General features: G+C 37.5%; 1 protein-coding gene and 1 pseudogene across 1 annotated transcript in view; both read left to right on the forward strand.

Moving 5' to 3' along the window:
- The first annotated feature begins 335 nt into the window (after positions 1-335).
- Positions 336-1,261, forward strand: LOC119530825 (annotated as a pseudogene).
- An 8,416-nt stretch (positions 1,262-9,677) lies between these two features.
- The window catches only part of LOC119533058 (zinc finger protein 573-like), a 38,367-nt gene continuing 20,995 nt past the window's right edge, over positions 9,678-27,049 (forward strand). The window contains exons 1-3 of the mRNA XM_037835201.1: positions 9,678-9,776; positions 10,777-10,903; positions 17,609-17,672. Of these exons, the coding sequence (XP_037691129.1) occupies positions 9,678-9,776; positions 10,777-10,903; positions 17,609-17,672 (290 nt within the window). The remainder of the gene's footprint in view (positions 9,777-10,776; positions 10,904-17,608; positions 17,673-27,049) is intronic.

A 27,049-nucleotide genomic window follows, 5' to 3' on the forward strand; every position in this document is an offset into this window, starting at 1 on the left:
TACATTTCCAGAGTCATCTGCAAATGTTTATACTTTGCACTACTTCTAAATTTTTACTATTCCTCAGTGAACACAGATGATATACTGCCCTATGTGTTTACAAAATTTCTTCATAATTATACTCTTACCAGAATTTCAATTGTGAGGAAATTTTATAAGCTTCAAGAATTCATAACATTTATTTCCATCTAAAGGAAAACTCATAAGGACAAACAAATCAATACAATACTGACATTTATTATTTCTTATAATTGGAAAGCTTAATAAATTCAAAGTTGCATTAATAAAAAGTTGTTTTCTTTTCAGGTAATGTAACTAAGAGCCACCTGAAATTCATGGAGAACAGAAACAATGTGACAGAATTTATTCTACTGGGCCTTACAGAGAATCTAAAAAGGCAGAAAATCTTTGTTGTGTTTCCTGTCATCTACATCACCACTGTGATAGGAAAAATAGTCATTGTGGTCACTATTATTGCCAGTTCATTTTTGGGATACCCCATGTATTTTTTCCTGACCTCTCTCTCCTTTATAGATGCTGGCTACTCTTCTGTCAGTACTGCAAACCTGATCATAGATTCACTCCATGAAAATAAGACCATCTCATTCAATGGATGTATGACCCAAGCCTTTGGAGTGCATTTCTTTGGAGGTGCTGAAGTCATTCTGCTTATTGTGATGGCCTATGACTGCTATGTGGCCATATGCAAGCCCTTGCACTATACAACCATCATGAACCAGAGGTTGTGTGGGTTGCTTGTGGGAGTGTCATGAGTGGGAGGTTTTCTTCATGCAACCATTCAGATCCTCTTCATTTTATGGTTACTTTTCTGTGGCCCTAACATCATAGATCACTTCATGTGTGATCTGAATCCTATGCTCAATCTTGCCTGCACTGACACCTACACTCTAGGGCTTTTTGTAGCTGCTAACAGTGGGTTCCTCTGCCTGTTAAACTTCACACTCTTGCTTGTCTCCTATGTGGTCATCCTGTGCTCCCTAATGAACCACAGCTTGGAGGGAAGGTGCAAAGCCCTGTCTACCTGTATCTCCCATATCACAGTGGTCATCTCATACTTTGTGCCTTGCATATTTGTGTACATGAGACCTGCAGCTACTCTATCCATTGATAAAGCAGTTGCTGTATTCTACGCTATAATAACTCCCTTGTTAAATCCCTTAATTTATACCTTAAGAAATGACCAGATGAGAAATGCTTTAGGAAACTGTTCAGTAGGAAATCTATTTCAGGTTACAAGTAAATGTATCTGGAGCTCAACAAATTTCATCTGAGGAAAGGATGAAAAAGGTATTTGGGATTATCTCCACAAGGAATACTTACTGAAGGAAGAAAAAAACTAATCACTACAGTTCATACAATCATCATTGAAGGATGCAAAAATAAGTGCAAGAAATTGGAGAAAACCCAAAGGAGGATCTTTTTTTTTTTTTATTTTTTTGCATTTTTGGAAAATTCTGCCAAATTGAAGGAAACCTTTATTTGCTTCATCCATGTTTATGATGTCATAGACTCTTCTTGCAATAAAAAACATTAACAAAATACATTGGTATTGGGAAAAAATTCTCTATAATAATCTGAAGAGTTAGACACTGTTATCATTGTGTGTGTGTGTGTGGGGGGGGGTGCTGATTGAAAGAGGACCATAACAAAACAGATGTGTTTTCTGACTGATTTCACAGCTATTCTCTTAACAGCTGTGAGATGCCACCAGTCGACGACGACAGAAAGGTCAAATAATTATAATAGCAATTACATATTAAAACAATGTGCTATGCATATTGTATATATCATTTCATTCTCTAGAGATTTAAATCTAATAATTTTTCAGTAATAACTGCTTATTTTTATATAACAAAATTCATGGTTATTTGCTGCCTGCAGCATCATGGTATTGAAATGCAATTCAGAGCTATACAAGCAAGAAGCTTTTAGTCTCTGATTTGTATGTAATAAAAATTATTCCATGTGGGCTTCAGAAACAACTTGTATTTCTCAAGTAACCCATATAAAGTTATAACCCAGAAGATACAATCTAATCAAATAATATTTGAAAGTCAGGCAAAAATAGGTATTTGTTAAATATGCAGGCTTACTACATAAATACTTGCTGACAAGATGTAATTATTTTGACAAAGTAGCATAACAGGTGGTACACACTAACTACTGAATGAATGTAGAAGAGTGTAAGTCAGACACAAACACTGGATAAATATAAGCCAAAATAAATAATGTTGCATGCTAGTGAATTGTGGCTTACTTTGACTCAGACTCTATGGAGAAATCCCACTACAACTCATGGAGTAATCACTACCATTTACTCTTGCTTAAACTTGGGAATGAGAAATAAATTAAAACAAGGATTCACAGTGAATGAGCAAATAGTTTACTTTGGTATTCTTCTTGCTGTCAGCATGGTTTAATTATTTTATTAATGTGGGTTATATATATTGTATTTCTCTGTTACTCAGTTTACTTTTTGGTAACACTGTGGATTAAATGATGCTCTGTAAAAAAATGTATGGCTTAGCCTACAAAAAATCAATTTTAAATTAACATATTCCATTACTTCTTATTTTCCTTCATTCATTAACTAACAAATATTGAGCCCAATAAACATACAAGGTAATGTGACAATTTCTGGGTTTCAGTGACTAATAAAAAGAGACTCAGATATTGACATGCTGCAATGTTTCAGAGAAGTTATGATCCATAACCAAAAGAGGGCATAAATTACAACATGCTAGTTGCTTTATTAAAGCACATGGGAGGAAAACCCAGCACAGGCCAGGAAAGGGTCAGGAAATGTCTCCACCATGAAAGACATAAAGATGCATCCTGAAGGATGGAAAGGATTTCACAGGGTAAATAGATATAAGAATGGGGTAAAAGGATTCCTAGGAGTGGGAACATATTACAAACCACAGGAGGTCAAAAAGAGTATTACATAACTAGGAAATGTGAACAAATCAGTAGAATTGTAGCTACCAATAAAGCCACTCTTTCAACAACTATTTTTGGGCCCCCATTGTGTGCAAGGCACTGTGCTGGTCACTGAGAGGGTAACAGTACAAGTAGCAAGACATGAGGCTGGAGGGACATGGAACATGGAAGATCAAAAACAGTTTTACAGTCCTGTTAAGGATTGATGTTCAGGACAATGGGGGAGATGCTGAAAGTTCTTTAAACTAGTGAGTGAAACAGGGAGACTTCAGTTTTATTATGATAACTCTAGCTATCTTGTGAGAACAAGAGTGGAATCAGAAGAATAGTTAGGACATTATCTCAACAATTTAGATATGAAAGAATGAAAGCATGAATTCTGTTGGTGCCAGTGAGGATACAGAGGATGGTCACTGTTGTGTCCAGCACAGATCTCCTCCACTAGATCAGGGCACCATGCCCCAGCTTCTTTTAGCCTGGATTGTTAAATTTACATTGCCCCATTTTCTCTGGATATTTGTACCAGATAAATTGAGAGCTGCCTCACCTTGGTGGTTATTCCCATTGTTCCAGGGTCCACAAGTGCTCACTGACTGAATACCATAAAGATAAAAAAGCTAGACTACTTTTTGTAAATTTAAACCAGCTCTATTATGCAATATCTATTCCTATGTTCTTCTGCTTCCATGCTGAAACTGTCTAAAGTTGTTATTTAAATTTTTGGAATCTTTCTACATGCAAAACATGGATGGTTAAATAATAATAGCACAACAATATGTGAATACTGTATACTTTTCCATGATAGAAATATATATTACATAAAATCAGAGTTTAAATTTGTTAGTAAGTATACTAATTTTTCACCTTTAATTATGAGGAATTAATAAATTATGTACAAATTTTAGAAATGAAGGAAAGGAGCATACTGACATCAGCTTGATAGTAGAGTAAGAAGCTATGAACTTTTTGTTATATCTAAAGACATATTGAAAAACTAGCTATAATTGGCAAAATGAAAATTCTCAGAACTCTTGAACTCAAGAATATTCAAAAGGTTACAGTAAGCAAGCAAATTATGAATCAAGAAAAAGACAACTTAAAATGGTAGGATAACCTCAAGGCTCCCTTACTAGCCCTTCCTATATCTCCTCTCCATGCCATGTGGCACCAGTCCATGCTCCCAGTATGGTCCCTTTTCTGGGTTTCTGAGAATAGAGTGACCTTTATTTACATACTGGCATGAATGCATAGCCACTCCACTTCATCTCTTGGCAGTGAAGGCCTAATGTAAGACACTTGTGTCTCCCTCACCTGTCCCAGAAGTTACTCTACAAATACAAGTGGGTGACAGGGTCATTAAAGCTCTATGAGATAATTGAAACAAGGCTGCATGGGGAAAGACAGGAAAAGGTGGATCATAGAAAAGAACAAAATAAAGCCAAAGAAGCCATCAATGAGGAAAACTAGACATTGTACAGACCAGACAGAGAATTTAAAATAACAGCACTAAATGTGCCCTAAGATCTAAAGCAAATATGGACAAAGAAATAAAGGAAAGCAGGATAATGGTATATGAAGATAGTGAGAATATGAATAAGCTGATAGTAACCACAAAAACGAATCAAGCAGGAATATTGGAGTGAAAAATACACTGAGTGATATAAATAATTCCTAGAGATGTTCAAAGCAGATTTATACTGGCAGAAATAAAAAGAATTAGTGATCTTAAAGATAGGACTATTGAAACTTTCTACTGTGGAGAGCATAAAGAAAAAAAATAAAGGAGAAAACGGACAGAGGTGAAGGGACCTATGGGATACATCGATATAATAGTGGAAGTTTAAGAAGAGAATAGGGGAAAGGGAAGAAGGAACATTTAAAATATTAATGGCTAAGAATTCCCAAATCAATGAAAAAAATTGTATTAGGGTTCTCAAGGGAAACAGAACCAACAAAAGACATCTATAAGTGTAAGATTTTATAAAAATGTCTCACACAACTGTGGGGATGCTCGAGTACAAATTCTGTAGGGCAGGATGCACAAGTCCAAATTCATTAGGGCAGGATGCATGAGTCCAAATTCCATAGGGAAGACAACAAACTGACAACACTGTTGAAGGTGTTCCATGAATTCCTCAGAAGATGCTGACTAGCCAAAGAAGTGAAAGTTCTCTCCCTTTCTCCCTTAAAATTCTTCAGCTGAGTGGATTAAATACAGCTGATTGAATTCAAGGACATAACTTTCATTGATGTCATCAGTCACAGGTGCAATCAATTGACTGATGATGTAATAAACCAGCATTCTGATTTACTAACCAGCCACAAATGTCCTTGCGGTAATGTTTAGGCCAGTGCTTGCTTGACCAGATACCTGGACACCATCACCTGACCAAGTTGACACATGAACCTAACCATCACAGTCCTCCCCTTTTCAACTTGTCATTTATACACTTCATCTTAAATCATACTTAAATTCTAAATAGAGCACAATAACAAACATATGTTTCACCTAACAACACTCAGCTGTCCTGTGTACAAGCAGAAATGCAGTAAATCTTTCCAGAACATGATGCAAGTCCTTGGGTAACATTAACTCTTAAACTTGATTTCCTGTAACTTAAATACTGGAAAATGAACAATATAGCTTATGTCCTATGATAAGGGGATAACACAAAGAAAAATACAAAGATATTTACTTTACAGATGAACACAAACATACTCATAGTAAAACAATGAGGAAATGCAATCCTTGTTTCTGTAACTGGTCACATGGTTTTGGTTCAAATTTATCACTACCTTCTTCCAACACCCATTCCATGTTCCCTTTACACTCAGCAAGCACTTCAGCTGGCCATGGCTTTTTACCTGGTGGGGTGACCCAAGCCTTCATTTCTAATGTTTCTGGACCATTGGTGTCCCTGCATGGATTGGGTTGTTGCAGTTTTCCATTGACTATAATCAAAGGGCAGGTTAGTAAGAGATGCCCTAGGGGATCTCCTGTATTCCAGGAAAACTCTTCTTTACTTCCATTGTGTAGTTGCAGTGCTATTTCCCCTTGATAGTCAGGATGAATCACCCCAGCCTGTAAAATTATCCCCTTCCTTGCCTATTGATTCAAGCCCAAAGTGGCAGGTGGCAATCTTAATTTCCAGTTCAGTGGAATTATTGTTATTTCTCCTGGTGGAAACACTCTTCCTTTTGGAACTAAGACTTGTAGACCATCAGAGCTTAAGGTTGGAGGGACAGAAAGCAAAAATTTTCTTAGTGGATCACTGTGTAAACACAGCACAGTGACTGGAATATAAAAAGTTCCATTTAATGAATAATAGATTTATCACTTGTACTTAATGAGTCTAGGTTAAATAGGAATTGTGCCAGTTTGAATGTGTTGTGTCCCCCCAAATGCCATTATCTTTGATGTAATCTTGTGTGGGCAGACATTATCAGTGTTGGTTAGACTGTAATTCTTTGAGTGTTTCTTTGGAATGCACCCCACCCAGCTCTGGGTGATGACTCTGATGAAATATTTCCATGGATGTGTGGCCCCACCCACTCAGGGTGGGCCTTGGTCAGTGGAGCACTATAAATGGCTGACAGGCAGAGGGAATGTAGTGCAGCTGAGAGTGATGTTTTGAAGAGGAGCTACAGCCAAGAGGGACACTTTGAAGCATGCACTGGAACTGAAAGGAGCTTCAGCTTATAGAGACATTTTGGAGATGGCCTTTGAAAGCTGACTTTTGCTCCAGAGAAGCTAAGAGAGGACAACTGCCCCAAGAGCATCTGAGAGTGACCTTTTGGAGAGAAGCTGAATCATAGGAGGAACATCCTGGAGAAAACCATTTTGAAACCAGAACTCTGGAGCAGATGCCAACCACATGCCTTTCCAGCTAACAGAGGTTTCTGGACACTATTTGCCATCCTCCAGTGAAGGTACCTGATTGTTGATGCATTACTTGGACACTTTATGACCTTAAGACTGTAACTGTGTAACCAAATAAACCCCTTTTATAAAAGCCAATCCATCTCTGGTGTTTTGCATTCTGGCAGCATTAGCAAACTAGAACAGATTTTGGTACTAGAAGTGGGGGGCTTTTGCTGCTGAGTTTGCAAATACCAAACATGTTGGAATGGTTTTTTAAATGGATAAGGGGAAGATTCTGGAATAATTGTGGGGAGCTTGATAGAAAAGTCCTAAACTGCTTTGAAGAGACTGTCTATGGAAATACAGACTCTAAAGATACTTCTGATGAGGACTTGAACAGAAATGGTGACTATGTTGTTGTGAACTGGAAGAGAGTTGATCCTTGTTTTAAAGTGGTAGAGAATTTGGCAAATTTGAGTCATGGTGTCAGAGGAAGGAAATTTGAAAGCAACAACCTGGAATACTTAGCTGAGGAGATCTCCAGACTATGTGTGGAGGATGTACCCTTGCTTCTCCTTGCAGCTTACAGTAAAATGGAAGTGAAGAGAGATAAACTTAGAACTGAACTCTTGGATTCAAAAAACAAGAAACTTATGGTTTGGAAAATTCCAGGCTTCCAGGGGGTGGATCCCCAGAAGCTACAGCCCAACATGAGATTTAACTAAACATGGAACCCAGCTGCCATTTCAATACATGCCAAGGTTGGAGATGGAGTTATGCAAAGGATTTGTGGAAAGTCCTATTGTCTGATGGCTTTGACAACTGTGTGCTTCATGCAAAGCCAACAGAATTTTTGCAAGATTTATAGACAGAGCCATTGACAGTCTGTACTGGAGGATACAGACAAGGAACAAATTGAAGGAAAAAATTTCTTCAAAGACAGCCATGGAGGTTGAGGTCTGGAGTCAAGAGGTCTCAGGCTGGGAGAGTGGAGCACATGGAGAGGGTGAGTTTGCCCTGGAGGTCAAGGGTGGACCTTCTGCCTCGATGCTCAGGAATGTTCTGCAATACCAAGCCCAAGGATGGTGGAGCACATTCCCGGGAATTGGGGAGAGCCTGGCTGCCACCACACTCTTCTGAAGGGGTTGAGCATGTGCCCTGGAGATGGAAGGGAATCTGGGAGCTGCCCCAATGTTTGAGGAGGGTGGGGCTGATAAGGTGGTCTCCCCAATGTGTGGATGTGGGGAGCAGTCATGCAAGCATTTGGAGAGGAAAGGCTGCCACAAAGTCCTTTAGGAAGGGTTAGTCTCCCACTCCCTTAAGCCCCAAGGATGCAACATCATTCTGTAAATGACTCTCAAATCTAATGGAGTTTGTCCTGCAGGTTTTATGAACAGTTTTATCTTGTTAACCCTGTTTTCCTTGCTTGTTCTCCTTGTGGCAATGAGAATGCTTGTCCTATGAATGTCCCTTCTTTGTATATTGAAAGGACATATGTTGTTCTAAGTTCTCAGATTCACAGCTAAAGGAAAATTATACCTTAGGACTGAACATGCCTATAACTGATTTTGATGGGATCTTGTACTTAACTATTGTTACTGAAATAATTTAAGTTTCTGTGATATTGTTGTAGGGTGAATGTATTTTGTATGTGGAAAGATAATGTCATTTTGGGGTCTGGGGGTGGAGTGTGCCAGTTTGAATGTGTTGTGTCCCCTCAAATGCTATTATCTTTGATGTAATCTTGTGTGGGTGGACATTATCAGTGTTGATTAGATTGTAATTCTTTGAGTGTTTCTTTGGAATTCACCCACCCAGCTGTGGGTGGTGACTCTGATGAGATATTTCCATGGATGTGTGGTCCCACCCACTCAGGGTGGGCCTTGATCAGTGGAGCCATATAAATGAGCTGACAGGCAGAGGGAATACAGTGCAGCTGAGAGTGATGTTTGAAGAGGAGCTACAGCCAAGAGGGACACTTTGAAGCATGCATTGGAACTGAGAGAGGAGCTTCAGTTTACAGAGACATTTTGGAGTTGGACTTTGAAAGCCAACTTTTGCTCCAGAGAAGCTAGGAGAGGACAAACACCCCAAGAGCATCTGAGAATGACCTTTTGGAGAGAAGCTGAAGCCTATAGAGGAACATCCTGGGAGAAAGCCATTTTGAAACCAGAACCCTGGAGCATATGCCAGCCACATGCTTTCCCAGCTAACAGAGGATTTCTGGACACTATTTGCCATCCTCCAGTGATGGTACCTGATTGTTGATATGAAGGTACCTTGAACATTTAGGGCCTTAAGATTGTAACTGTGTAACCAAACAAACCCCCTTTTATAATAGCCAATCCATCTCTGGTGTTTTGCATTCTGGCAGCATTAGCAAACTAGAACAGGAATCATCAGCTCATTGGATTTTTCAAAACTTGTTACATTTTGTTAAACCATTTCATAGACAAGGAAACTGAGATCATTGCATGTGCCTCAATTTGTTTAAGCTGGATTTTCAATTTTTGTCCAGGTGGAGGTCAGATAGCACACAATGTGAGAATGAGAAAAATACATGAAAAAAAAGTAGTTTATTACTCCCAAGCCCTAGGGTGAGATGGGTGCCATGTGGAGTTGGTGGAAAGTGTGAACAGCCATGTTTGGTGTGGGCAGCAGACAAGCAGAGCAAAACGGAATCATGGGTTTATGCTTTTAATGGGGATCAGGTGTAGGTTGGTATATTTTCCAGAGGAGTCAGTGACTGATTAGTTTAAGCAAGTACCTTGAAAAGGGAAGGGTACTTGGGATCCCAGGGTTGTAGGGATGGATACCTTACTATTTGTGACCACCTGTGCGTTCACAGTGAGGCATGCCAGTGATGGAGGTGGTGGCCAAATATGTAGGATTATTTTTGGGGAGTTTAGGCTGTGGGGATGGAAAACTGAACTATGCCCAAATCAGTGTTGAGGCAAGTGGCTTGTGAACTAACATGGATGTTAAGGCAGAACACAAAATATTTTGATAGGACAGAGGGGGATAAGTGAACAATCATTATGTTAGAAAGTGGTAGATGATGAATAATGCTTCCCTTATGATGGCTCTGTGGATTTACTTCAAATTTCTGGAGGAGATTTATTTATGGATGCTCAAGAGCAATTGCATGATCATTATCTGGAAGTCATTATTATCAGTTTCTTGGCAAACTTTCAAGTTGTATCACACCATGTTATGCAATACTGCCTTATGTTGAAGATTTATGTATTGAGTGTTGTGCCAGTTTGAACGTATTGTGTCCCCCAAATGACATTATCTTTGATGTAGTCTTGTGGGACAGAAGTTTTGGTGCTGATTAGGTTTGCTTGGAATGTGCCCCACCCAGCTGTGGGTGGTGACTCTGATGAGACATTCCCATGGGGCATGGCCCCACCCATTCAGGGTGGGCCTTGATCAATGGAGCCATATAATGATCTGACTCAAAGAGAGGGAACTGAGTGTAGCTGTGAGTTATGTTTTGAAGAGGAGCAAGCTTGCTAGGGAGGAACATCCTGGGAGAAAACCATTTGAAACCAGAACCTTGGAGCAGACATGAGCCACATGCCTTCCCAGCTAACAGAGGTTTTCTGGATGCCATTGGCCATCCTCCAGTGAAGGTGCCTGATTGCTGATGTATTACCTTGGACACTTTATGGCCTTAAGACTGTAACTGTGTAGCCAAATAAACCCCCTTTTTATAAAAGCCAATCCATCTCTGGTGTTTTGTATTCTGCAGCATTAGCAAACTAGAACAAGTCTGTATGTCTCTGTAAATGTATCTGAAGGAAAATGTCAGGTTAGCAGTAAGAATGATCTAACTGGAATCCCAAACACAGTTTAAGATTTTTATATATACAAAACCCTCTCTTTTAACCAATGTACTATGGATATTTGTAAGCATTGAATTGTCTGAACCCAAATACCTTTATGTTTAGGTATCAGTGACCTTCAGTGATGTAGCTATAGACTTTTCCAGGGAAGAGTGGGCCTTGCTGGACACAGCCCAGAGAAAGCTGTTCAGAGATGTTATGCTGGAGAATATCAATCATCTGGTGACTGTGGGTGAGTTTATCAATATTTTCTCTAACATTTTTACACCTATGTATCTAGATATCTGTCTTTCTGTCCATCCACCCATCCATTGATCTAGTTAATCTATCATCAATTTATTCAAGTATCTAAACAACTTCCCCATGTGCCACTCTGAGATCTGCTCTGAATCTTTCATAAATATTATGACTGCTTGAAAGAAACTTTGCCTTTTCACTTTTTCCTTGCATCTCTTTTGTTACACCAGAGACATGTGATCTTACTGAGGACAAACAGAATGAATAATAGGGAGGGAGGGGGTATGGGATGTTGTGGGTGTTCTTTTTTACTTTAATTTTTTTTTTTTGTGTGTGGTAAGAAAATGTTCAAATCTTGATTTTGGTGATAAATGCACAACTATATAATGGTACTGTAAACAATCGTACACCATGGATGATTGCATGATATGTGAATATATCTCAATAAAATAGATTTTTATAAAATGAACATATTGTCCTTTGATCTCACACAATTTGAAGTTTTAAATTCAGTTAATATCATTTTGACCTTTTAGTCTGACTTGCCTTATTCCTAACCAGACCTACTTCATCTGTAACTATAATTGAATTCTGAACACTTTCAGTTTTTTTAACAGTTGCTGTACAGGATAATAATGACATTCATAGCTGTCAAACTCCAGCTCTGAGTCTTAGGTGTCATACAGATACTCAAAGTCCTGAGGACAGGCCATGTTTTACACAAAGTCAGCATCTCAGAACTTAGACATAACGTTACAATTCAGAAGTAGATGTAACTGCTGCAAAAGCTAACAATCTAGGGAAATTTACAACAAGCCTTTCCCTGTTATGTGTGCTGCAAGATTCAATTCTCAACATTTTCACATTATAGTTAGTTATATTAGTAAGGCATTATTATGCCTGTCTGTTTCTAGCATATTTCCACTCAAATATTGTCCTCAAGATCCATCCACCTAGTGGCATGCCTCACAACTTCATTCCTTGCAGTGGCTCAATATTCTACTGTATGCATAAACCACAGTCCACCATTCAATTCATGGGTCAATGTACACTTATGTCACTTGCATCCATTGCAAACCATGAAACTGCTGCCATAAATGCCAGTGGACAAATGTCCCTTCCTATCCTCAATTCTTTCAAATATATACCCAATAATGAGGTTGCAGGATCTTATGGCAACCCCATGATTAGCTTCTTGTTGAATCACCACAGGGCTTTCCAGATGGGCTGCACCATGCTACTTCCTCACCAACAGTGAATAGGTACATACCACTCTCCACATTTCTTCAGCAGTTGTATCCCTCTGTTATTATATCTCATGCAATTTTATAGAGAGATATTCATACCATACAATCATCTATGGTGTATAATCAATTGCTCACAGTATCATCATACAGTTGTGCATTCATCACCACAATAAGCCCTTGAACACATTCATTACCCCCAAAATAATTAAAATAAGAATATAAAAAGCATAAAACAAAAAATAAAAATTAAATTATATTAAATTAAAAGGCCAGACAACAAAACCACCTCAGTGAATCACATACTGCTCCCTTCTATCCCCATTTTGTAAATGTTTAGATTTTATATTACTTTTGTTACCATTAATGGAAGCATATTACAATTTTACTCTTTACTATATACTCTAGTTTTCCTTGGATATTTTTCCCCAACACCATCCCATTTTCAACTCCTTGAAAAGTTGCCATTCATTTTTTCTCCCACATGTAAAAATATTTTTATGTTTGTACATTTAATCACCATCATTGACCATTCTAGATTTCACTAAGTTATACAGTCCCAGTGTTTATCTTCTTCTTTTCTTCTGCTGGTGTATGTGACCCTAGCTCTCTCTTTCAAATTTACTCACAACAATCTTTGGTGAACTTACAATATTGTGCTATCATCATGCATTACCTTGCTATCCATTTCTGGATCTATGAAATCAATCCTGTTGTGCACTATACACTAATTCAGCATCAAATGTCTTATCTCTGCCCCCTTTCTATCTCCTGATATCCTGTCTTCTCTGCTTTAACTCTGAAAGTTTGCTCATTAATATTGGTTCATATTAGTGATACCATGAATTATTTGTTTGTTTGTTTTGGCTAATTTCACTCAACATAGTATCCTCAAGGTTCATCCACATTGTTATATGCTCTGTGACTTTATTCAGTCTTACGCTGCATAATACTCTATCATATGTGTACAGTACAGTTTGTTTATCACTCATCTGTTGATGGACATTTGGGCTCTTTTAATCTCTTGGCAATCATGAATAATGCCTCTATAAACATCAGTTTACAAATGTCTGTTAGTTCTTAGCTTTTATTTCCTTTGAGTATATACCCAGTAATTGAATTGCTGGATCATATGGCCATTCTACATTTAGTTTCCAGAAGAAACACCACATTGCCTTACAGAGTGGCTGTACCATTCTACATTATCCCAAACAGTGAATAAGTGTGCCTTTCACCACATCTTCTCCAGCACTTGTAATTTCTATTTTTTATAATGTCCATTAGAGTAGGTGTGAGATGATATCTCACTGTAGTTTGATTTGCATTTCCCTAATAGCCAGTGAAGTTGAGTATCTTTTCATATGTTTTAAAGTTATTTGTAATTCCTGTACAGAAAAAGTGTCTGTCCACCCCCAGATCTATGGCTGACTGATCTTTGACAAAGACCCCACAGCCACTGAACTGGGACATAACACACTTTTCAACAAATGGGCTGGGAGACTTGGATATCCATATCCAAAAGAATGAAAGATGAGCCTACCATACACCCTACCAAAAATTAACTCAAAGTGGATCAAAGATCTCAATATAAAGACAGTATCATAAACTCCTAGAAGATAATGTAGGAAAACTTCTTCAAGACCTTATATTAGGCAGCCACTTCCTAGACCTTGCACCCCAAAACACAATAAACAACAAAAAATAATAAATAAATGGGACTCCTCAAGCTTAGAAGTTTCTGTACCTGAAAGGAATTTGTCAAAAATGGTGAAAGGCAGCCAACTCAATGGGAAAAATTTTACCAACTAAATGGTAAAAAAAGTTTTGGAAACCATGTGATCTGACAACAAGGCTGCCTATCTTGCATATATAACAAAATCCTACAACCTCAACAACAACAGTGGTACAACAGCCCAATTATAAAATTGGCAAAGGATATGAAAAGACAATTTGAAGAGGAAATAAAAATAGCCAAAAAACACATGAAAAATGTTCAGCTCATAGCTATTAGACAGATGCAAGTTAAGACCAAAATAAGATACCATCTCACACCAATCACAATGGCTGTTATTAAACAAGCAGGTAACTACAGAGCTGGAGAGGATGTGGAGAAATAGGAACTCTTATTCATTGTTTGTGGGATGTGTCATGTTTCAGACACTCTGGAAGTCAGTCTGGCAGTTCCTAGAAAACTAGTTATAGAATTGCCCTTTGATCCAGCAATTGCACTTGTCAACATAATTAGCCAGATACTGAAAGCAGTGACATGAAGAGATATCTGCATGCCAATGTTCATAGCACAATATTCACAATTGCTGAGAGATGGAAACAACCCAAATGTCCTTCAAAGATGAGTGGATAAATAAAATGTGGTATACAACATGATGGAATACTATGTGGAAGTAAGATGGAATGAGGTCATGAAACATATTACAACATGGATGAACCTATAATACACAATGCTGAACAAACTAAGCCAGGGACAAAGAGAGAAATATTATATGTTACCACTAATGTGAACACTGAAAAAATGTAAAATAAATGGTTCATAGTGTAGAATGTAGGGGACCTAGTGATAGATAGCGATTACTGAAGGGGAATGATAATTTAATAAGAACAGATAAGTTACTATGGTACATTTAAACCATTCTGGGAATGCTCAGGAATGACTATCATTTGTTAATTTCTGGTGGGTATGGTAGGAACAAGTTCACAGAAAGGTGTTATCTTAGATTATACATTTTTCTTATCCTTTCCTGGGTTATAGTTTGTAAATTTTCTTCGGTAGGTAGAATAGAAAACATATTAGAGTAATGAAGTTATTTTAGGTTATTTGATTTTTTCTTATTCCTTTGCTTTGGTTTTTGTTTGAAATGTTTTTTTTATTGTCTATTTTAATTTTTTACATAAATTAAAAATAAAAAAAAACCAATTAAAAATGGGCAAAAGAAGGGACAGATAATTTTCTGGGGAGGAAATACAAATGGCTCATAAACATATGAAAGTTGCTCAGTTTCAATGGCTATTAGGGGAATGCAAATAAAAACCACAGTGAGATATCATCTCACACTTAATAGAATGGCCATTATAGAAATGAACAGAAAATTACAAATGTTGGAGAGGATAGGGAGAAAGAGGCACAATTTTTCATTGTTGGTGGGAATGTAGAATTGTGTAGCCTCTCCAGAAGACAGTGTGGTAGTTCTCTAGGTAGCTAAGCATAGAATTGTCTTTTGATCCATCAATCCCATTACTAGGTATGTATTCAGAAGAACTGAAAGTAAGGACATGAACAGACATTTACACACCAGTATATATAGTGACACTATTCATGATTGCCAACAGATAGAAACAGCCCAAACATCCATCAATTGATGAGTGGATAACAAAATTGTGGCATATACATACAATGGAATATTATGCCATTGTAAGACTGAATAAAATAAAAAGTCATAAAGCATATAATCATGTGGTATAATAATGTGGATGAACCTTGAGGACATTACGTTGAGTCAAATTAGCCAGAAACAAATGTAGAAATACTGTATGGTCACACTAATATGAACTAATATTTATGAGCAAATTTCTGACAGTTAAAGTTGAGAACACAGTTTATCAGTAGATAAAAGAGGGCAGAGACTGGGCTTTTGATGCTGAAGGAGTATAGAATATTTCAACATTATTGATTTTTGTGGATCCAGAAATAGATAACATGATACTGTGTGATGTTAAGCACCATATTTTAATTACACTGAACAAGGATGTGTGTGAGTACAGGTGAATGAGGAAGGCTGGGGCATATAGGACACCAGAAGGAAAGATAGAAGATAAAGACTGTGACTGTATAATTTAGTGTAAACTATAGTGGTCAATGATGTTGAATAAAGGTGCAAATATAAGAATGTTTTTTACAGGAGGGCGAAAGAATTAATGTCACCTTTGCAAGGTGTAGATAATAGGATGGTATTTCAGGGAAATGCAGTCAATGCAAACTAGAGTCTATAGTTAACAGGAACATTGTAATGTCTCCTCTCATTATAACAAAGGCAATATACTAAAGATAAATGTCTCTAAAAGGTGGGTTTAAGAAAGGGGTTATGGGATTCTTGGTGGTGGTGGTGTTGTTTGAGCCTTTTAATGTAATTTTTTTATCTTTTTATTTTATTGCTTTGTCATTTTTTATTTTACTTTTCATTTGTTTCTTTATTCTGTTCTTCAATTTTTGGGGGAAGAAATGGAAATGTCTGCATATATTTTGTGGTGGTGAATGCACAATTATATGATTATACTGGAACCACTGATTGTTTACTTAGGATGAGATTTTAGACAAAACAAACAGAGGGAAACAATTGATTGAGAAAATTTGGTGAGAGGGATGTACTTAATCACTGCTGGTGTGGAAGTAGAATGATTTCATCCCCTGTGGAGGGAAGTGTTGGGGTTCCACAGAAAGCAAAGTATAGGGTTTCCATATGGTTTTTCAAACCCTTTATGGGCATAATGGAAGAACTGAGAGCAGGGACATGAATAGACATTTGTACAACTGGTGTTTATGACAGCAGTATTCATGATTTGCAATGGATGCAGGTGGCTTAAGTGTATATCAACTTATGAATGGAAAGATGAACTGTGGTGTATACACACAGTTGCATAATAATATCTCTCCTGAGGTATATGATTAATGAGGATGTTGGCTCTTCTCTATGCTGCCTCTCATATACCACCTGATGTTTTGTTCTGATAGTGAAGAACCAGTTATTTCTTCTGATATAGCAGAACTTTTAACAGAAATTTTACCTGAAAACACTCAAGCACAATTTCCAAATGATAAAAGTGGAAAGGCCTTACTATAATAACTGGGACAGATGGTTCGTATCCTTTGAGTCCTATTTTAGAAGATTTATACTGAAGCAGAAGTTTAGCAGTTAAAAGCTATGAATATTTTCAAGAAAGCAGTAAGACCTTCTCAAACTTCTTAGATATAGTTAATATCTAACCTTCTGGTTCTCTGTGTGAAAAGAAAACAGAAACAGAGTTTCAGATGTTACTTTAATAATAGAGAAGTCATAAGTATTGTAGCAAGACTGAATACAGTTCTAATCAAATGTATGTTTATCAACATGATGTAATGTCTAAACTAATCATAGAATGAAATAGAACTATATTAGTAAGTTAGAGATAAATAATAGTAACCTTCTAATATTTAGATTTCAAGTAAGAAGAAAGCATGTCATATTGCTCTTATAGAGGTAATAGCTTAATTAGTAGAAATATTATCTGTAGAGTTTTGCAGACATTTCAAGTCTACATCTCTGATAATACTGTGAATACCCTCCTTTTTTCTCAAAACACTCATGGATCAAGATGATTTGTGAACCACTCATGGTTCAAATGTAAAATAGAATATGAATTGATTGAATGTAAACCAAAAGTTCTATAAATTCTCTGTAACACAGACAGGGGGGAGCTGTCTGATCTCATGTCCAGATGCATCTTGAGGAGCAGGGCTCCCAGGCTCTGGTAATGTATCTATTAATTTTTACATTGTAAACTTGTTCTTTTTATTTTAAGTAATCCTTTAGTAAAAATGTTTGGAAGTTGAATTCTTGTCTTGAGTGCTATTTACTTTTTAATTATACTCCTCATTGAGTGAGGGTTTACTTCATGAAAACCAAAGTGACAGAATCATGACCAGATAAGTCTCAGACATTTTCTAATGGAGATCACAGGTTTGAGGTGTAAAGAGACAAATCCATGACAATACCATGGAATATTGAGCAGATGCAAGAAGAAATTAAGTTTTGTGATATGCAATTATGTAAATGGACTTGAGGACAGTATAATTCATGAAATAACCAGAAATGTAAAGACAGGACATTATAACATCTCACTAATGTGGACTAACTATAATGTGCAAGCTCTAAGAATTGAATCTGAAAGTGTAGGTTATCAGGGGAAGGCTTATTGTAATGGTTACCAGACTGCAAGCTCTTATAATAGTTACCTCTATTCTTGAGTTGTAACAGCTATTTCTAGATTCTGAGATGCTGAGCTCTTGTGTATAACCTGGTCAGTTCCTGGAATTTTGCATATCTTTATGACAGCTGAGACTCAGAGTTACAGTTCAGTAGCTATGAATGTTAAAATTACTCCACAGAGCAAACCGTCAAAGAAGCTGAAAAAGAGATTATACTTCAGTTAGAGATATGAACAAAATGACCTTGGTTAGGATTATGGTAAATCAGGCTAAAGTGTAAAGGATGATATTGACTGTGCTTTTAAAACTTCAACTTCTGGGTGAGACCAAAGATATAGATGTTTATTTGGTGGAAATCTTTACTTTCTGTAGCACACTGTGTTATTTAACTTGTATGGTCAGTTTATTCACACACCATTATTATATGGAACCCCTGATGTGTTTGTACAGGTTAATGTGATGCCCCAATATATCCCAGAGTAATTTGGGCATATGATAAAATTATAGCTGTAAAGCCCCCTTCAGGCACTGGGGGGAAGGTGGAAATATTAAATTTACCCACCTGGGGAATTCCATATATTTTTCACGAGCATTGGGGACCACCAATTTAGTATGCTGAGCCCTCAATCTTGGGCCTTGCCCTCATGAAGCTTGTTTACTGTAAAGGAGAGTCTAAGCCTACTTGTAATGTGCCTAAGTGTCATCACCAGAGAACCTCTGTTGTTTCTCAAATGTGGACTCTCTCTCTAAGCCAACCTGGCATGTGGACTTGCTGCCCTCCCCCATATTTGGGACATGACCTCTCAAGGATGTAAGTCTCCCTGTAAATGAAGGACATGACTCTGAGTTATGAGCCTGGACCTGGTATTCTTGGGATTGAGAAAGATTTTTTGACCAAAATGGGGAAGATAAATGAAACAAGGTAAATTTCAGGGGACTGAGAGATTTCAATAGAGTCAAGAGGTCATTCTGGAGTTTATTCTTATACATTATACAGAAATCCCTTTTTGGTTTTCATTATATTAGCATAGCTAGAAGGAAATACCTGAAGCTATTGAACTGCAACCCAGTAAACTTGATTCAAGACAAGTGTGAAACTACATAGCTTATATGGTGTGAACATGTTATTGTGAAAACCTTGGTCGCTCAATCTTCCTTTATTCAGAGGATGGAGAGATGAGCAGAAAATGGGCACAAAATAGTAAATGAATAACAGGTGGGATGGGGGAAATGGGTTGTTTTTGTGTTCTTTTTTACTTTTATTTTTATTCTTATTTGTATAATTTTTGGTGGTAATGAAACTGTTCAAAATTATTGAGGATGATTGCACAACTGCCTGATGATGCTTGTGAACAACTGATTGTACACTTCAGATGATTTGTATGGTAGTGACTATATCTCAAAAAAATTGCAAGAAAAACATATCTTTTTCATTCCCAAAGTATATCAAGGAGGCAGAATATAGGAACATGTTTCGACTAAAACCTATAACAGCACATACACCCTCACACTCAATTACAATCAGCTACACACAAACCTCTATATGCAATAGGTTACTAAAGAGAGATAGATGATAGATAGATGGTAGTTATAGATAGGCAGAATGAAAGAGAGAGATGGAATAAATATATATCACAACATCTAATAGTATTACTAGATGGTTTTATATATTTATAATTGGGCATGAAATTGAATTCTAATGCACCAAATAAATGCAAACAATTTTAAAATCAGTAAAACAGAAAATATCAAAGAAGTAAAAAAACTGCAAAATAATGACAATTATAATTATTTCAGACCACTTTCCATGGACATATAAAATTATGAATATATAAGAATAAAAATATAGAATTAATATTTTACTGAATATATGGATAAAACCTTGACAAAAATATTTCAAATAAAATATTCTTTATTATACCATTGTTGTTGTGTTTATTTAGTCAATATATTTTTTTCCCAACATTCAAAACATTGTCATGTATTTTACCAAACAATTAGAGCATGGCTGTTTTTATTTCCTCAAAATTCTGAATTAAAATGCAACTGTGTAAAATTTTCTGTAAGATAATCAGGAAAGTGATTTGTAGCATTGTCTTTTAGACAGAGACACTAATTTTATGAGGACCAGTACTATCTGATATCCAAATCAGGGAACCATATTTTTAAAATTACAGACAAATATTCAGCATAAATAGAAGATTCCAAGACCCTTAACCAAACTTTAGCAATGAGAATCAAAAGTAGACTAAAATAAAAATGCATATGATCAAATGCAATTTAGCCAATCCTTGGTCTGTTTTAATGTTACTGAGTGAAAAAAGCCAGAGAAAATACAGTATACAATGTTTGTTTCCATTTATATAAATTTCAGATAATGTGGTCTAATCTATATTGAGAGAAAGCAGATTAGTAGTGTCTGAATATAGGGAGGAACATAAGGAAACTTTTGAGGGGTGATGACTATGTCCATTGTCTTGACTGTAATTGAGGGTTTTCATATATGTATATGTGTATATATATAATCATTTATATATTTATATACACACACACATATATATGATGTATATATGTCAAAACCTTTTCAGATTGTTACAGTAAACATATGTAGTTCCTTGTGTGTTTGCTGATGATCTGGGACCGTGGAACAGTCTCTTCTGCTTCTGTTTGGCAAGTCAGCTATAAATAAGAGTCAGTTGGTCTAGTTTACTGTGATTGAGAATATCAATCTCTGTTCCATGTCCTCTCTCATTCTCCAGAAGTTTAACTCTGGTTTACTTAAATGATGGTTACATGAATCCAAGGAATTCAGATGCAGTGTGTAAGCCTCTGGATGCCTACAATTACAACTGGGACACTGTGCTTCAGCCTCATTATTTTTGCCAAAGAAAGTCAAAGGTCAGTCCAGATTGAATGGAGTAGGAAAATGGAATCAAAAGTTTCATGGAGTCAAATTGCAGTGGTTGTTGATATAAGAGAAGGAAATTTGGGGCAATTTTTTACAATCCATCTAATGTGTATTTTAATAATTGTTAATACACTCATGCTATTACTGAGTCATTGTTATGTTTTTGATCTCAAGGCTGTTGTCCACCTTTCATTTTTTAATGCATTTTTGTTAAGATATAGTCATACATGATGTAATTCATCCAAAGTATACAAATAATGGCTCAGAGTATCATCGTATAGTTCGTATTCATCACCAAAATCAATTTTAGACTATTTTCATTATTCCAAAAAATAAAAATTTAATTAAAATTAACACCCCAAACAAACCCATACCCTTAACCCTCCTTAATATTTATACATTTTTTCTCTTTATTTTATTATCTGTCCACACACTGGAAAAAAGAGGAGTATCAGTCACAAAGTTTTAACAATCACATGGTCACATGATAAAAGCTATATGTTTATACCATCATCTTCAAGAATCCAGTCTACTACATTACAGTTCAACAGATTCAGGTTAAAATATTAAATTTTGAAGAAAAATTTGGATTCTTTCTTTTTATTTTTCTATGTAGAATTCTTATTTTTAATGCTTGAAAGTAGCATCATAAGAAACTGCTGTTCATAAATTTGAAAATCATTAGAAATAATTTTATAAATTTGCAGTGGGCTTGCAATATTTCCTTTAAATGTTATTAATTTATTATTAATTAATTAATAATATTAATTAATATGTTTGCTACTCGTTACATTCAAAAATTAAACATAAAATGAAATAACTGTACAGAGAACACTAATAAACCCATTTATTTTTCATCAACCATTTATCTTCCCATTGAATCCCACTAGAGAGTGGCGCCACAAGGGTATCATCATATCCAGGTTGGAATTGGGTGGTCATTGTGGTAATACCACTACAGCGTTTCCCACAACCCTCCCCTCCTGTTGAGGCACTCTTGCAGAAAAAAAGAGAAAAAGCAGTTGAGTATAATGGGATTGACATTCCTCAGGTGTACCTTAATCAGGTGACTTCCTATCTGGTCCCCTTTCCCATCTAAGGTATTATTTCCCAATACACACTGAACTGCCATGCTTCTCTTCTGCAGGAATACAGTATTTAGTGTCCAAAAAATGGGGGTACCACAGGGTAAATTGTACTTCCTGATCAGCTTTGCCTATTTGTTTTAGTTTTCCATTCCAATATTCTATTGCTGTGTTTCTTCAGGGTTGATAGGAAGCATGACAAGTCTGTCTCATAAATTGGAAGTGTGCCCATTGCTTGGCCATGTGTGCTGTAAATAATGTACCTTGATATGAATGGAGTCTGGTTGGGTATAAGAACACATGGCACAGCTGTTTCTGTAAGGTTGCAATGGTGTGGTGACACATGGGAATTGCTGCCTCTTATGTGGAATATGTGTCTAAGGCAGTGAGACACCACCAGAACCTGTGCCTAAGAGACAGGTGTCCCATGTGTTTGAGCTGCAGCATTGTGTAAGGCATAAGCCCTGGTTGATGTAGCCCAGCTACCATTTTGGTTTCATTGAGAGAAGCCACATAACTAGGCTACAACTTGGGCTTCTGCTTCCTCCCATGTGCTTTGGCTCACTCTTACCACTGAGGTGGGCTTCTGTGTCCCATTCCAGTGTGGATCAAACAGGCAGTCATTGCAACCTGTTAAATACATGCTTGTTCAGCATGGGAATTCCACTCATGTTCAATTTAGATGGACTTTTGTCTTGGACATCTGTATGGGTGATGAATAGGTCTCCTTTCCAGCTAGGAATATGATGCCACAGCTCCTGTCCTCAAATGAGGGAGACTTTAATAGTCTAATTATTGATTTGTCAGTCACAAGACCATATGGGTAAATCCAATTTAAAATGGCCCATGAGTCTGTAATTATTTAGCAGGAAGTTGTGGTTGAAGTGGCCTGCACAATGATCACCACCTTATGCAGTTTTGCTCTTTGGGCAAAAGGCCCTCATCCAGTCTTAGTCAGTAGGTTGCTGTCCTTGGAATGGATGGCAGCAGCAGATTTGTAGATCCATCAGTGAACCAAGTTATACTGACCAGCTGGTACATTTACAAACAGGGGCCTCACTTGACCAAGAGATGGGCAGAAGGAGCCCCAGTGGGCCATTCATCTCCCTTAAGCAAATCAGCTATTTTTCATGGAGTTTCATTGACATCCTGAGACCCCAGGCAGGTAGGTCTTTAATATAATCTTTCTATTTAATGATGGAGCTTTGCTGAGCCTGTCCAGCTTGGTTAGTAGGATTAGTGAGTACCCAAGTGAACATGGGCAGCTCTGATCTTAAAATCAGGTTTGGTGCTCAGGGCCAAGGACAGCATTCAGCACTTAATCTATGGTAATCTATTGTCTGCTTTTAGGCTCCTGAAGTCTTTTTACTCTGGCCAAGACAGGGTTTGTTAAACTGTGACATGGTAGCTTTTAACACTTCTGTCTGAATTGAGTCATGAATCAACAAAGTAACGTCATTTTGCCCAGCAGGGAGATGGTTCTGCTTTTGTTGAACAAAAAGCTTGGCTATGGCACACTGGTGGTGTGCAGGAGTTGATACATCTCATGATTTGCATTGGAAATTCTCATAAAGAGAGGTTGAAAGCCCTCAGTTGATGCTGGTCTTCCTAGCCACAGGTAGCTAATTGTTGACACTTATAATGCACTAGAGGAGGAAATGTGATCACTAGTGCATAAAATGTCCCAAAGGACACCACCCACAAGCACATTCACAGTATAGTGTTGGCTATAATTTCAATCTTTTTTTAAAAAATTAAATGTCACATAAATCCTTCCTCTTTTTCTCTTCTACCCAAAGTGATCTAGGACCAGTAATCACTGGAGAGGACATGGAAAACTTAGCCCTGCCCCTGATCATTCTTCTTAAAGGGGGTAAGATCAGGATACAAGTGAGGGAGTCATCTTCTCTATCCAATGCTTTGGGCTCATAGTCAAAACCTCTTCCTCACTGGGACACAGGGGAGCATTTTCAACTTTGCTTCAAACCACCCTGAATGGGTACAAAGACTTAGAGGGCAGTGATGCAGGATACACATTTCTAGTTCTGTGATCTCTCTTCCTCATGTTCCCTTATTTTTCATAAGAGTGCCTTAATGCATATCTTAAATGGAACCCCTTCATCAAATAGTTTTGGTGGAGCTCTTTTTAGGAAACCCATAAATTTCTCCTTTATCTATCACTTGCTTGAGAAACCAAGTCCACATTGCACAGTGAGCAAACTTTGTCCGTCCTTTGTCTTTCCCCAGTCACACTTTGCATTTCTGTTATGGCACTTTGTTCAGGGCAACTACCCATTCTAATCTCCTGTCCCTCTGAGCCTGGCTCTGTGATAAGAACTGACACTTTTTGCTATATACACTCAACAGACATTATGGGGAACTTATCCACCACCTTCCCCACAATCATCCTGGAAGACAATAATAGGACAGGGGGTCTTCCCCTGGGGAGTTCCCTGTTTCATGATATCTGAAACAGGACCTTCACAACCATGTCCTGCCCTTGGGTAGTGATTTATAATGAAGTGTCTATCATCATCATTCTCAGGACCTTCAGAGCTTCATGAATAGTTCTCCATGGGGCTTTCCTTTGTGGGAAATCTCCTTCAGTTGGGAACACTGCTCTCATACTCCCAAGAACAGAGACAAAAAGCAATTTGCAGGAACAAGAGAGTGGAGTGGTGAGAAGTGGGTTTTAGTTACTCCTCTGAGGAAGGTGATAGAAAGCCAGGAACTGAATGAACTGGACACTGCAGAGCAATTTGAGTTTGGAGATACTTCATACAACACTCATGAATGTGTGAAACAGCTGAGATCAGTGAAATCTGTAAGTTCTCACAACCAGGGGTTGCATGCCCCTCCCTACCAGGCACAGTCCTGTGGAAGGAGGGTCCATCAGTGCTGGGAAATAGGAGGGATAACTGAAGTTACAGCACTGATTAAAATCTTAGAGTGCTGAACAAGAACTCCAACCATAGATAGACTCAGACCAGACGCCAGAGAATCCGAGAGCAGTGAGCCTGGCAGAGAGGAGACAGGGTTAGCAAAACAGCAAAAAATAAAAATTAAAATAAAAAAAATAAAAAATAAACAAAAATTAATCAGAGACTTTTTGGGGTTTGGGGTGAACATACTATGGAGAAGGGCTGGGTTCAAACAGAATCAGGTATATATGCAAATCCAGGCAGTGAGAGCCCTTGTCTGAAAAGGGGTTTCTCTGCTTTCTTGATTGTTCCTTAATCACCCTCAATTCCTTGTCTTTTAGCATTTCAATAGCCTACTAGATTTGCAAGGACTGTAAACAGCCCATATTGGGCCCTTCTTTTCCTTTTTCTGTTTTTTCTTTTTTTTAAACTTTTTCTCTTTCTCTAAAACAAATATTCTAACAAGCCCATTACAGAAAGCCTCAAAGACTTGCAATTTGTGACCAGAAAAGAGCATAAGTAAGATAGCTCTGAGAGACAAAACAATAAGTCTAGTGGGGAAGAAAATTCACAAAGTACCATAACTTCCCAAGAAAAGGGGAGCCTGGCCCATCTCCAATTGTAGCCATCCTTTTGGGAATGCAGATCCCAGGGGCTGGAATTCAGAAACCAGCTTCAGTCAGCCAATCCCCTGACAGGATCTGGGTCACTGGGAGAACTAAATGCTCCACACCTCCTTACACTGGTGGGGACTGCAGGCTGGTAAGCACCACTTGCTGGACAGCATAGGAGAAGCACAAAGTCTAAAGGCCTCAAAGGCAGGTCTCATTCTCAAGGAAACTCCATTCTCTCCTCTGATAACTGTGTCTCCCTGGACTGGGAAAACCTGACTGAGGATGGCCATATCTGAGGAGACCACCACACAAGAAGGTGACATAGAGGCAGGGAAAGATACAGTAAACAAGTTGTGAAAAACTCTGATCAATTAAACAGAATCTAAATTAAATGTCTAGAGTAAGCTGAACTGAACACCAAGGGCTAGAGAACAAAGCCAACCAACAAGAAAACTCTACATAAAAGAGTGAAAACAAGCTCCAGAATAAACTAATCAAGAAAGCCAGATGCCTAGATAGCTTAAGATAATGAGCCATACTAGGAAACATGAAAATATGGACCAGGCTAAGGAAAAAATAGTTTAACCAAGATACAGGAGTTGAAGCAATTGTTGCTAAATGAATTGAATTGTTGCTAAACGAACTGAAGGAAGAACTAATTGGAGATGTTCAGGCAAATCTAAGTAAATTCAAAAATCCAGTCAATGAACTGAGGGAGGATATAGCAAAAGAGAGGAAGGATATAAGGAGGACACTGGATGACCATAAGGAAGAAATCATAAATTTGAAAAAGCAAATGGCAGAATTTAAGGGATGAAGGGCATAATGGAGGAGATGAAAAAGACAATGTAGGGAACAACCGTAGATTTGAACAGGCAGAAGAAAGGATCAGTGAATTGGAAGACCAGACATCTGAATTCACACACATGAAAGAATAGATGGTGAAAAGAATGGAAAAATACGAAGAGGGTCTTAGGGAACTGAATGACAACATGAAATGCACAAATATACATGTTATGGGTGTCCCAGAGGGAGAAGAGAGGGGGAAATGTGCAAAAAGAATAATAGAAGAAATAATCAGTGAATATTTCCAAACTATTATGAAAGACAGAAAATTACAGATTCAAGAAGTACAGTGCACCCCAAACAGAATAGACCCCAATAGACCTACTCCAAGACACTTACTGATCAGATTGTCCAATGTCAAAGACAAAGAGTGAATTCTGAAAGCTGTAAGAGAAAAGCAATCCATCACATACAATGGAAGCTCAATAAGGCTATGTACAGATTTCTCTGCAGAAACCATGGAGGTGAGAAGACAGTGGTATGATATATTTAAGATACTAAAAGAGAAGAATTGCCAACCAAAATTTCTATATCCAGCAAAGTTAT

The sequence above is a fragment of the Choloepus didactylus genome, chromosome 4 (assembly GCF_015220235.1).
Source record: "Choloepus didactylus isolate mChoDid1 chromosome 4, mChoDid1.pri, whole genome shotgun sequence".
Taxonomy (NCBI): Eukaryota; Metazoa; Chordata; class Mammalia; order Pilosa; family Megalonychidae; genus Choloepus; species Choloepus didactylus.